The sequence below is a fragment of the Daphnia pulicaria genome, chromosome 1, assembly GCF_021234035.1.
Source record: "Daphnia pulicaria isolate SC F1-1A chromosome 1, SC_F0-13Bv2, whole genome shotgun sequence".
NCBI classification, from domain to species: Eukaryota; Metazoa; Arthropoda; class Branchiopoda; order Diplostraca; family Daphniidae; genus Daphnia; species Daphnia pulicaria.
The window spans coordinates 40477727-40489589 of NC_060913.1; the positions used below are offsets into that span (position 1 = coordinate 40477727).

The following is an 11863-nucleotide window of genomic DNA, read 5'->3' on the forward strand; positions in this document are numbered from 1 at the left end:
AAGAAAACCACTGTCTAAGTATCTAATAAAAATATTTTGAATCGGTTTTTAATTGTTTCTAATACCGATCGCAAAAAAATTACGAAATAGGAACATAGACTTACTTGGCGAATAGAGAAATAAAAGCAAGTTTACAACTAAATAATTATTGCGAAAATGTTTTCTGGAGAAGTCTATGCGTAGGTTGGAACTTGGGGTTTATAAGCAAGTAAAAAAGCGTTATAGTCTTGTTCTTCTGATGATTGTACTGAAGTGTCAATCGATGATCGTTTTACTGGTTTGGTATAAGCCGTTTGTAATGGAACGTTAGTCCGTTCTACAGAGCTAATTGTCGTTTGTGGCTGGCTTTTATCCGGCACGTTGGCAGAGGGTTCAGCTGGCTGATTATCAGCAGGAATCGGCAGGTCATAGGCCAGTTCCGGTGCACTGGTAGATGTTTCTTCGAGCTTTTCTGACAGACCATAACCCAGAATCGATGGTTTAAAAGTCGTTGCCGCTACTGTTAACGATGCATCCAATTCTTGTTTTGGCTGACTGTTCAATGCTGGATTGTAGGCTGATACCGAAGGATTGTTTTCTAGATGAGAGTTGGGCGGTTGAAAAGAGTCCAATACTTGATCCGGTTGCGTGGGAGAAGCCGATTGTGGTGGATTGTAAGGCGAAGGATAGACGACTGGTGTAACAGAAAAGAATTGCGGCTTAGGAGGTTCGTCGTAGAACTTGAGTGGTCCGATATCTTCTTTCTGTATTCTTGGAACGGCCAGAGTTCGCTTAATTGTGTTGAACATTCTCGAAAGGATCGAATCAGCCGATAAAGAAAATAACGCAGGCTGCTGCTCTTCTGTAGAAAAATTATCCTCCAAGTCGTCAGCTTCTTCATGCTGATTGACTTGTTCTGATTTGCTGTCTGGTTGTTTTTCTGTTGCTGGAACTGGTTTCTCGTTAAAGTAGGTGGCTTTTGGTGAACCGTGAAACCATTTCATGTGAAGATAATCTTTGTAGCTGTGCCTTGAGCCTGAAAAGGAAGGCGATGACGTTTCCGTCGAGTCGACGAGTGAAGATTTTGACGCAGTTGGTGACTGCTGCAGTGCGGAAGAATAATTCTGGATTGCTACTTGCGGAGCCTCGGCAATTATTTGTTCCGTCTGGATGTCTTTGTGTTCAGGCGGATTATGAGATGGCGAAGGATTTTCAATTGGAGCGATGATGGGCGATGGGGGAACCATGAACGGATTCCCGTGAATCTTGATTGGTGGGAACTGAGGTGCTGGTGGGTCCATGTCCCACCTATCTAATCCTATAATTTTGTTCAGCCATTTTAGTGCACGGAATTCTTTGATGCCATATCCGATTTTCAACTGGTAATCTTGAAAGCCGTGATCGCCGCTGACTATTGGGAGAATAATCAACAGAACCGCGATAAAAAACTGTAAATGAAAATAATTATGAAATGAGTGAGTACATATTCTTATTTTGTCGATAAAAACAAACTGTTTGCTTTGGGAACTCTATGAAAAAACTCAGGCTATACCTTGACAATTCCACAAGTTCTCATGTCGATACTGTGAGCGTATAGGTTTCTTGCACTATAACCACCGATTGTTGTTTGCCAATACGAAATAAAGAGACGATGCTTATTAAGTCAAGTCCCGAATCCCACTGATAAGAACCGGAGCGCAATGAAGCCGTCTTATATCCTCCGTCGTTATATTAAATTCCTTGCTTTCTCAAACCAGCCAAAATGTTTTTGGGGAACTTTTTTTTTTTAGGGGGGAACACACCTCATGAGAAAATAAGTACCTTTTTTTGTTCGGACCACACCATTCTAAAAGTTCGTTTACGTGCGGAGAAGAAAGTTCGTTCCTATGGCGATAATGGGAGAAATGATGTAGATATAGGGAAAATATATGTTAGTAAGGAAAATTAAAGGACAAAAAAACGTTGGTTTACCCCAATTCCACGTCCCAATTCATTTTATTCGCCATTAAGAGCACTTAGGGCTTTTTTTAATCACTTTGCTCCGATGCTTGATAACGCTACAAATTTCCAAATCAAGTCAAAAAGGTGAAACCTCTAAAAACACGCAGAGATTTTCCCGTTCGTACTTGGAACTCCCACCAAGATTAGTTTACTTAGCTGTTCCAAACTCTTTACTTTACTATCTAGCAACATTGTTAATTGTTATACGACAATGTCGACAAACATAAATACAAACAAAAATACTTATTTTATTTGACACCAACTCACCGTCCATAGATACCAAATTCTTTTTTCTTTTCTACTTTTTTTTTTTAATTTTGATTATCACAAAATTCCAATAATGTTACCCTGAAGGCACTGAATAATAGTAAAACAGATTTTTTTACTTTTGAATTGGTTTTATGTGTATTGAACCGTACAAGATGAGGTTTAACATAACAAGTGATCACACTTTAAATAATGGCGATAGTCGAGGGGCAGGTTGATTAACAATACTTTGGTGCTTTGAATTAAATCGTGAAATTTGTGCGCAGTATCATACTGAAGGTAAAGAGCTATACACCATACAGGTATAGAACAATTAGCTTACATGTCACTTTTTTAGAGCAACTTTGAAGCCATCATAATAACGAAATGGAACAATAACTTGTTAACCTGCAAAATTTTGTTCGAAAAAATCATTCGCGTTTGGGAAAATGCCGAATTCGAAGAATCCATCGGAACTTTCGTTGGTTCCTTTATTTTCTGTTTGCTTTTGAAACGGTGTTGGGCCAAAGTCGGGCCTATTGGCTGACGAAAAGAAAGTTTCGCTCTCCGGAAACAGAGGATGAGGCTGCTTCTCACCAGTCGCAGGAGGCCGTTTTGTTAGAGAGTTGCCTGCCGGAGGAGTAGCCGCTTCTGGGCGAGCCGGTGCCGGTTTGTTAGGAGCCTGATGATGCGAGCTGTGAGGTACTGGCGATGCTGTTGGTTGCGGTTTAACGTTGTTGGCTGGTCCTGGAGGGAATAGCTGCGATGGCAATTGGGGACGCCGGTAAAGTGCTGGATCTGACGGCAGATTTGTTGCGGTTGATTGCGGTTTTACGATGTTAGCTGCTGCTGGTCTCGGAGGAGTCTGCTGTGGAGGCGATTGGAGTGGTCGGTAAGGTGCTTGATCTGATGGCGGGATGTTTTCTGTTTGAATTGGGCTGAAAATCGGTTCCGCTTGGCTGACGACCTTTACTGGCTCAGGTTTTTGAGTTTTGTTTCGCTTCATTTTTTTAATCAATTTCGAGTACAAGTTGCCGGAAGGTGGAGGCTGTTCTAGGACTTCAGTGACAGAATGAGGGAAATTATCTCGAGAATCAAAGTTGATCTGAGAACTGAAAACTCCTGGGTGCGTTGGTGGGGCTGATTGCGGTTGGATGTTTGCTGGTCTGGCAGGAGCTGGCTGTGATGGGCCATTTGCAATTTGGGGCTGACGTAAAAAGGTTGGAGATTGGCCATTTCCTGGTTGATTTTGGGTGGCAGATGGTTTATTGTAGGGAGACCCATTTTGATAATAGAAGATGGTTTCTGGAATAGCACCAGACGCTTGATTGGGCGGTTTGTTTTGCAATGATTCCGGCTCGTGTTGCGGCTTCTCCGGTTGGGGCTGATTTGACTTTCTTCGCTTCAATTTGCTAAACCATTTCGAGTAGCGAGAATCACTGTGGGCTGGAGGAGAGACAGCATCCTCATGGTATTCGCTTTCCGCATTCGGTGACACTGGGGAATTTGGGGGAGCTTCGTAGCTGGGTGTTTGCTGGGGAGGAAAAGAGCTGGGCTGAGTATTCTGAGCTGGACCTGTTGGGGCTGGTTGGGTCTGACTATACGGTGGCCCAGGTTGGTGGAAGGCAGTGTCTTGCTTACTTATGTAAATTGGATGATGCGGCCCTTGCGAGCCAACTGATTTCGCCTGGTTGGTGGTAGGCAGTGGTGGCAGTACAATGTAGGTTGATTCTTTCGACTTTTTGCCAGGCTTATGAAAGCTGAGTGGCACCATTTTGAAAGCTGCTTGCAAAAGCGGACGTTTGGGGACTGACTCGTATTGCTCATCTTCGGGCTGACTGCTAACTTGTTCGACTGATTTTTGGTTCTTATTCGATCGTCGAAGTTTACCAAACCATTTGAAATGACGATTCTCGTTCTTCTGGCTGTTTTCCACTCGCGTAAAGTCGAGAAACTGATAGAGATTCGCATCGTGTGATGTTCCGTCGTCGGCTATCACTACAGTTAACACAACCAGTAGTATAGGAGCTAGAAACTGTCAAACGTCAATACAATTTCAATTTAGTTACGTTGCATAATCTTTTGAAAAAAAAATTTATAATTTGACAAGAGTACCTTTGAAAATCCGTGCATTCTCATGTTGCTTGGACTAACGTTGAAATTCGATTCAAGACTCAAGAGCTACACTGGTATAAATGCTAGTAGCACGACGATGTTTTCTGTTAAATTCCTTTGAAGCAATTAGCAGTGCGACTTTTCTTTTTTGGGGGGCTCAGCCTGGTCACAGGGCACACAGTCCTCGAGCATTAAAATGTCACAATAGATTAGAAATTTGTACAATTGTACCTTGTAGCTCATCAATAAGGAAATATCTACCTTGTGTCGGGAGCGAACTAAAAAGGTGGTTGGTTGGTTGGAGAGCACAGTACGTAATGGCGGTAAAATCCCTGCGTTACCCATTAAATGAGGAAACTCAGCTGGCAAAAAGAAGAGAGGACAAAACTATGGCTGGTTACCCTGAATCTATGGACCGATTCCATTTACCGGCAATACGGCAATTTATGGCCTCAATACCAGGCGCGCTTATGGCTACTTGCATCTAGCGGTGAAATTTTTTTTCAAATCCAGCCAAACGCTTCTGTTTATTAAAAAAGAAAAAAAAAGTGTCACAGGGAAACAAGGAAAAGAGAAAAGGGTCTGGGAACAGCCCCACGACACAAGTATACGGACAAACAAAAATAAAACGTTTATATACTAGCTCCGGCTGCTTGAGTTACTTTTAACGACATCGCATTCTACAGGACGACAAAAGTCTATACTATATGTTCTCGCGTGAAAATATCCACACATTATTTCATTTCTGTTTTAATCTTGGCCGTTGACTCCACACAATAATTCGATAGAAGTATAAACGCGATTGCTTTCCCTTTAATAGAAATTTAGGTCAGCTCACACATGATGCCTGGACTGTAAGGTAAATTCAATTAAATTCTAATATTGATCACAACAAAGCATATCTGGAAAGTCTGAAGAAAAATTGTTTGAAACTCAATCGATATCATCTTTTTACTAAATTCAACAGTCGGTACAACAAGAAAGCTGAAATCTGGACGATAAACATTAGTATATTTAACACATTTTAAATATTAAATACGATGACGAGAGTCAAAAATCAGTCAAAGAAAGTAATTTACAATATACTAATACCTAGTGAATATTTTGGGAAGATTCGAGTAATAATCGAACAGTAAATTTTCATTACTGTTACCAGACGTTAATAAAACGGTGGGCGAAATTCTACTTTCTACCTATGCTCATCATCTGTTTAACGAACTCATCAAACCTGGGAAACTTTCCCTGCTGCTGAAAAAATTCTTCTTCCTCATCGTCTTTCCAAGCGTCGTCTTTCTCATCTTCGTTACTGTAATAATCAGCAGGAATTTTGGCTGATGGTCGGCTGTTGGCTTTACGAAATGGTTCTTCGCTATAGACTGGAGGAGAAACATTCTGGGATTCCTCGAAGAAAGAAGGATTATGGTACGACAACGGTGAATTGTCGTAACTCGGGAAGAAAGTTGGCTTTCCTAAAGGTTCTGGTTCAGGATCAGGATCATCGAAAGAGTGAGCATCAAAATCATCACCAAAGTAAGGAGGGAAATAGGCCGGGGCTTCAGTGACAGGTGGAGAATAAGTTGAAGGATCGTAGCTTGTAGTAGCTGGCGATGGATAATAAAAGGCTGGCGTACTGCTAACAGAAGGATTTTCAAAATCACTGTACGAAGGAAAAGTGTAAGCCGTCCTTTCAGTAGTGACAGGTGAGGAATAGGTTGAAGGAGCGTAAGTTGGGGCCTTTGATGGACGGCGACTCGGACGTCGTGAAGGAACGTAAGGGACCTTCTCTGTTTTAGCAGCATCCTGCGAGTTAGGGGTCGTTGTTGGAAGACTATAAGGATGGTTATAAGAAGTTTGATTGACTGTTGCTTCGGTGGAAACAGGTGTGATCGCCGAAGGATCAGGATCCCGAATCTCCAAGTGATTGGGTGAAGGTGGAACATACGACGCTGGCGACACCGGGACTTGTGATGGAGAATAAGAAGTTGATGGATTATTAACAGACACTGTAGGAATTTGCGGGTCAACAGGATCTTGACGATAAGGAGTATTAGTGTGAGTAGAAGGAACCGGTGCTTCTGTGAAAGAGTCTGGCGGGAGATTAAAATTTTGCGCTTGTGAAGGATAGCCATCATGAGTAATTGTCACGGAAGATAACGGAACCGTTGGGTTATTATTAACAGGTGTTGGAGAACCATAATCTTTGGGATCTCCAAGATCTTGATGAGAGGGAGCGTTACTGTAATAGGTAAAAAGAATCGGTGCTTCGGTGGAGACAAGTAGAGAGTGCTGTGCCGGACGATTGAAATTCTGCTCTTGTGAAGGATAACCGTAAAGGTTCACGGGGGATACCGGAACTTGTGAATGAGGAACTAGCGGGTTATGAACAAGTGCATGAAGACTGTAGCCTTCAACATCTTCCGGATCTTGAGGATAAGGAGGTGCTTCGGTTGGGGCAAGTGGAAGGTGTGCTGGATGATTGAAACTTTGAACTTGTGGGGGCGAACTATAAATCAGCACGGGAGAATAAGAATGCTGTGGTAAAAAATTATTGGGATTGCTGGGCAATTGAGGGTAAGATGTCGGTGGAGGTATAGCTGGTGGATGGAACGACGGAATGTTGTTGTAATTCGTCTGAGTCCGTACGTATTGCGGTGGCGGTCGAATATGTGCTTGAGGTTGTCCGTAGTGAGTCTTTTGTCGGTGCTGGGATTTCGATGGGCCGTAGTGTTTTGTTTTTTTGAACTTTGCTAGCCATTTCGATGGAGGTTTTTCGTCGTGATCGTGGTGCTCACATCGGGCGGTTCGCATCACATCTTTCCGCTCAGCCGATTTATTCGAACTGTCCTCTGCCATCGTTAGAGCTATTGCTAAAGCCAGCAAAAAGATGAGAAGCTATGCAAAATAAAAAGGTAGAAATGGTAAATAATTTTCGTTCCCAACTGAAATCAAATTTACTTTTCCAAATGTCGTATACCTTAAAGATTCTGCAACGTACCATGCTGGGCGCTATAGTCGGTTTTTCCTGAGCGTATATTTCAAAGTTCTTTGATGAACTAAGTAATGAATGCCAAGTCCACTCTCTTATATAGTATCCAGCAGTTGAGGCTGGACGGACGGGCTTGTCACGTGACGTGTCATTTCCCTGCCGGTATATGCGCGTATAACATTTCCGCGTTGGTTTATGGAGATTTGCGCTACTTACTCTCGTTAATATTCAGCAACAGACTGTCACTGTGGCCTCTTCACTTTATTTCTACGCCATGGATCCTCCAGCGTCGTAGCACTGAACTCCTGCAGAATTAGGGATTGCAGCAACTATCAAGAATTCACCCGACTCTTTTTGATTCCTCCCCGTTATGTTATACGCGATGTTCGATTCAAAATTAATCAAGGTGCCATTGTTAGTTATATCTCAGTACGCGACCCCGGTTGAAGAAAGAAAAAAAGCGGAATTTTGTTTTATTTATGGACGTGAATAATGGCAACGGAGCGCTGCACTATTCACCGACGAAACGTCCCTTGAATATGAGATGGCGCTAATAACTAATATAGCCTTCTCAGTTCTCAATTTAAAGAAAATAGTAAATTATAGTTAAGTTAGTTCTATTCCAAAGAATAAATGAATCTGATCCGTAACTTACATGAACTGACAGTCTTTTTTAAATATTGTTTTATTACAGTTTGTTTGTCCAGCAGAAAATATTTCGGCGCTATATTTGTGGTTTGTTAAACAATAAAAGTTAACCACGTGACACTGTACAGTATATTTATTTTGTGAATAAAAATTGGGTAATTCCTTCTCCCATGATAGATGCATACAATTCCAGCACAACACACGAGCGCTATACATAATTTCACATGTATAGCCTAGCTGTGCGCATGCCGGTGGCGGAACGGTATAAGACAGAAGACAATTCTTTTTTTTTTTCTTTTTCTCCCACATTATTTTTCTCGTCGGCTTATATGATTTATTACCGTAAATAATTACAATGGAATTGTTGTATAAGGTTTTTTTTTCTTGTTTTTTATTTCACATTTGTCCCAAAATTCTCGGCCGTTGAGTAAATAAGGGAATAGGCGTTCAAATTCTTTGTTAAACATTCTGGCTCCACATGGGAAAAACCCCAGGTAGGCATATTAATCATTAGACTACATATATACTTCAAATTCTTTAGTAAAGAAGCATACGGTATGTAATTATATGCATGTCCGATGGAGTTATTTTTTTTTTATGTTCCTCTATTCGAAGAGACGTATAATACGACCTAATTCTGTTATGGCAGGCTTCCATACTTGCAGGGCAGAATACCTTCGGCTTGAATTCAAAAGTTCGACTAAAATAGCCTAATTAACTGAAGTCAGAAAGTAGGCTATAAACAGTTTTGGACTTGGGACAAATGATCTGCCACTGATCTCTAACGTCTTTCTTCTCAAAGACACCAGCAAACAAGGCTTCCCCTTAGCTCATTGGAAACTAATACGTTATAAGAGACTGCTTTCAGTGTTTTCACCCACAGCCAGCGGAGATGTCTTGACACCATTATATCTTGGCAATAGCAGAAGCTGAGTTAATAGATCGTTCGTCAAGCTTCACTTCACAGTTGATGTAAGGATGAAGCTTCTCATAACCGTCAACATTTATTCAGTAACTGTGTTACGTAATGAATATTAACAGATGGCTGTCACGATTCACTTATAATATGTATAGAGAAGACTATACTACGCTTAATCGATTTGATCGACCGGTTTATTTTACGCTTTTGTGGTTCCGTCAAAAGCTTGGATACACAAGGAACGAAGCGATGGCGATTGCTCAACATCAGAGGGAAAAGCGGACGCGCTTGCGGTTGTATATAATAAGCACGGTTATAGGCTATACCTACATTATAGATGCAGTGTCTTCCAGACGAACCAATCTGGCAACTGTTACGCATTTCCGCATTATGTTGACTATAGCTAGTATATAGCCAAGTCGTCTGGAAAAATCTTGTTAGACTCCCCGAACCTTTTTTTAACATTCTGAAAGCCATATTTCAATAAAATGACGTACAATGAAATAATAATCTCGCAGGGATGATATTTAAAAGCTTTTATTTGATGCCCTCTTACATTGCATACATGGTTTAACAAAGCAAACGATCTCTATAACATTAAAACACAATTTCTTGATGGCAAACGATCAGGGTGAAATCAAAGTTGAAGTGAAAAAAGGTGCGAATGCGCTGCCAAAATGAAATCAGCGATGGATTGGCACCTGTTGGAGAAAGCGTACGAGTTTTTGATCTTATGTATTATTAGAGAGATCCAATATGGTTAAGGGCACAAAGTGAACAGGTGCCAATTCTTCGGGAATATTTTGAGCCATCGCGAAAAAGAGGGTAAGAGACACATTTTCATAACAAGCAAAAACAAAGACGATCTGAACTCGACAGATCTGATTAGCCGCATCTAAGAAAAACAAATCGCGCAAATTCAACATCATTAAAGTGAAAACAATCAAAATTGAGGATTGAATAAATCATCGTCAGTCTCAATCCAAAGTGTTTGATGAAATTTCTTGTTAGCCGTTGTAGTTCTGCTCAAAGAAGCTGCTCGTTTTGGGGAAGATGCCGAGTTGGAAGAATCCGAAATCGTTTCCCTTGTTAGCGTCCGCTCCGTTGTCTGTCTGTTTGTAGAAATTACTGGGGAGGTTGAATAGGGAAGAAAAATCGTGATCGGTTGAATCGGGAAAAGCGCTGTTGTCTTCAAAGTTGGGCGAATAAGCCAGCGCCTCATCTGCGGAGACGGGAGGAGAAATCGTTGGAATTTCATCGATCGTAACTTCCGATACCGCAGAAATGATTTCCGGTTCCGTTCCTTTTTGAGGTTCTTCCGCTGCAACCGGATGGTTGTTATCCGTTTCTTGGACGCTTTCATTGGGAATCGAAGAAGCATATCCGCTCTGTTTTGGCGAATCGTCTGTTTCCGGGTGGTTGTTGTCGGTATCGTCGGAATAGTGCGGATACGAAGGGATGAATTCCGTCTGTTTCGGGGGAACACTTGACTCGGTAGCCACATAAGCCGCTAATACTGGCGCTACTTCGACTTGATCGTCGCTGACGTTTTTAACATTGTCGTCCGATGGTTTCGGCTCAGCCGGTTCATAATGATGATGCGGTGATGGCACATTGTAATTGGATGCTGATGAATCGTCGCTTGAAGTCGATTCACGCGAATCATCGTCGTCATCATCGTTGGTTGATGGAGAGTTGTAGCTCAGAGTCAAGGGGGGCTGGTTGTAGTCAGTTTGCGGTGGTTCTATTGCGCCGTAAGTTACTGATGGACTGCTGTAAGCTGGAGGTGCTATAGGAAGCGGTGCATAGGCAACTGAAGGCGGTGGTGGTGGCTGCGGAGCAGTATATGGTGGTTGAGAGTAGTCTGGACTTGGCTGGGCGTAGACTTGCTGCTGGGGTGGTGGAGCTGCAGCATACGCTGGCGGCTGTGGCTTCACGTAAGCGGAACTTGGCTGGTGGTAGGCTGGTTGCGGTGGGCCGTACGCAGCTGTTGGAGCTCTATAGTTTCCTTTAGGGGGTCCGTACTGAGGTTTAGGTGGCCCGTATTCGGGTTTAGGAGGACCGTATTCGGGTTTAGGAGGACCGTATGCAGGTTTAGGAGGCCCGTACTGATGATTAGGAGGGCCGGGCTGATGTTTAGGCGGCCCATATTGATGCTTAGGCGGTCCGTATTCTTGTTTAGGTGGCCCGTACTCTGGTTTAGGTGGCCCGTAATGAGGTGGGGCGTATTGCGGTGGTGCGATGGGTCCGTGATGAAGTGGAGCATATTGTATGGGCGGACCATACTGCGGCGGAGGATGATACTTTGGTTTCTGGTGTGATTTTGGTGGGGCGTAAGATTGTGATTTCGTCCGTTTAAATTTGCCGAGCAATTTCATTGAACGCTGTCCAGCACCGGTGTATGGTGAGGAACCATCACGAGCTTCGATTTCTTGAGTCAAGTCATCCAATCTACGATCTGCGGCAACTGTCAGTGCTAATAGACTAAGGCCAGTCAGCATAACTGGGGCTAGAAACTAAAATTACCAAAGATCAACACATTAGCTAATACTTGCCAATTGAAAACTTCACTGCGATGAGTGCCACCAACAAATACATTAGCGTGATTACCTTGGAAAATCCATTAAACCTCATGTTGGTAGATGAGCTGATGTCTTGTTCCGCTCGTTGAGTCAAATGTTAGAAGAAGTGTGTTGATAAGTCAAACGCTAGAACCTCACTGAATTCATAATGGCATTGATGCTGTCTTATATCCAGGTGAAGACGCGGTACCGCTTTCACCAAAATGTTGGAGTCACGTGACCCAGTCCCTCACCCCCTCCGCCTCATCACTCATCGTCTAATTTTTCAGCTTTGCTCTACTTACTCATAAGTCAAAAAAAATCGTTACGTATCGTCGTCGAATGCTCAGCAATAGAATGTGTCGGCTTCTTTCATTATTCTGTAAGCCCACAGCTTGCTCTCAAAAA

General features: G+C 42.5%; 4 protein-coding genes across 4 annotated transcripts; all 4 read right to left on the reverse strand.

The window, feature by feature from the left end:
• Positions 1-59: 59 nt before the first annotated feature.
• On the reverse strand, positions 60-2160 carry LOC124320377. The gene is made up of 3 exons (XM_046783243.1): positions 1951-2160; positions 1532-1863; positions 60-1427 (listed from the first exon to the last, which is right to left on the reverse strand). Exons 2-3 carry the CDS (start codon positions 1553-1555, stop codon positions 174-176), a joined length of 1278 nt encoding a protein of 425 aa, XP_046639199.1. The 5' UTR covers positions 1556-1863; positions 1951-2160; the 3' UTR covers positions 60-173.
• Positions 2161-2371: 211 nt separating this feature from the next.
• On the reverse strand, positions 2372-4723 carry LOC124320324 (vegetative cell wall protein gp1-like). The gene is made up of 3 exons (XM_046783158.1): positions 4603-4723; positions 4342-4524; positions 2372-4261 (listed from the first exon to the last, which is right to left on the reverse strand). The coding sequence occupies exons 2-3, from the start codon at positions 4363-4365 to the stop codon at positions 2630-2632; spliced, it is 1656 nt and encodes a 551-aa protein (XP_046639114.1). The 5' UTR covers positions 4366-4524; positions 4603-4723; the 3' UTR covers positions 2372-2629.
• A 608-nt stretch (positions 4724-5331) lies between these two features.
• Positions 5332-7382, reverse strand: LOC124320314 (extensin-like). The gene is made up of 2 exons (XM_046783140.1): positions 7316-7382; positions 5332-7233 (listed from the first exon to the last, which is right to left on the reverse strand). The coding sequence occupies exons 1-2, from the start codon at positions 7337-7339 to the stop codon at positions 5524-5526; spliced, it is 1734 nt and encodes a 577-aa protein (XP_046639096.1). The 5' UTR covers positions 7340-7382; the 3' UTR covers positions 5332-5523.
• A 2033-nt stretch (positions 7383-9415) lies between these two features.
• LOC124320334 (DNA-directed RNA polymerase II subunit RPB1-like) lies at positions 9416-11599 on the reverse strand. The gene is made up of 2 exons (XM_046783177.1): positions 11505-11599; positions 9416-11410 (listed from the first exon to the last, which is right to left on the reverse strand). Exons 1-2 carry the CDS (start codon positions 11526-11528, stop codon positions 9902-9904), a joined length of 1533 nt encoding a protein of 510 aa, XP_046639133.1. The 5' UTR covers positions 11529-11599; the 3' UTR covers positions 9416-9901.
• Positions 11600-11863: the final 264 nt, after the last annotated feature.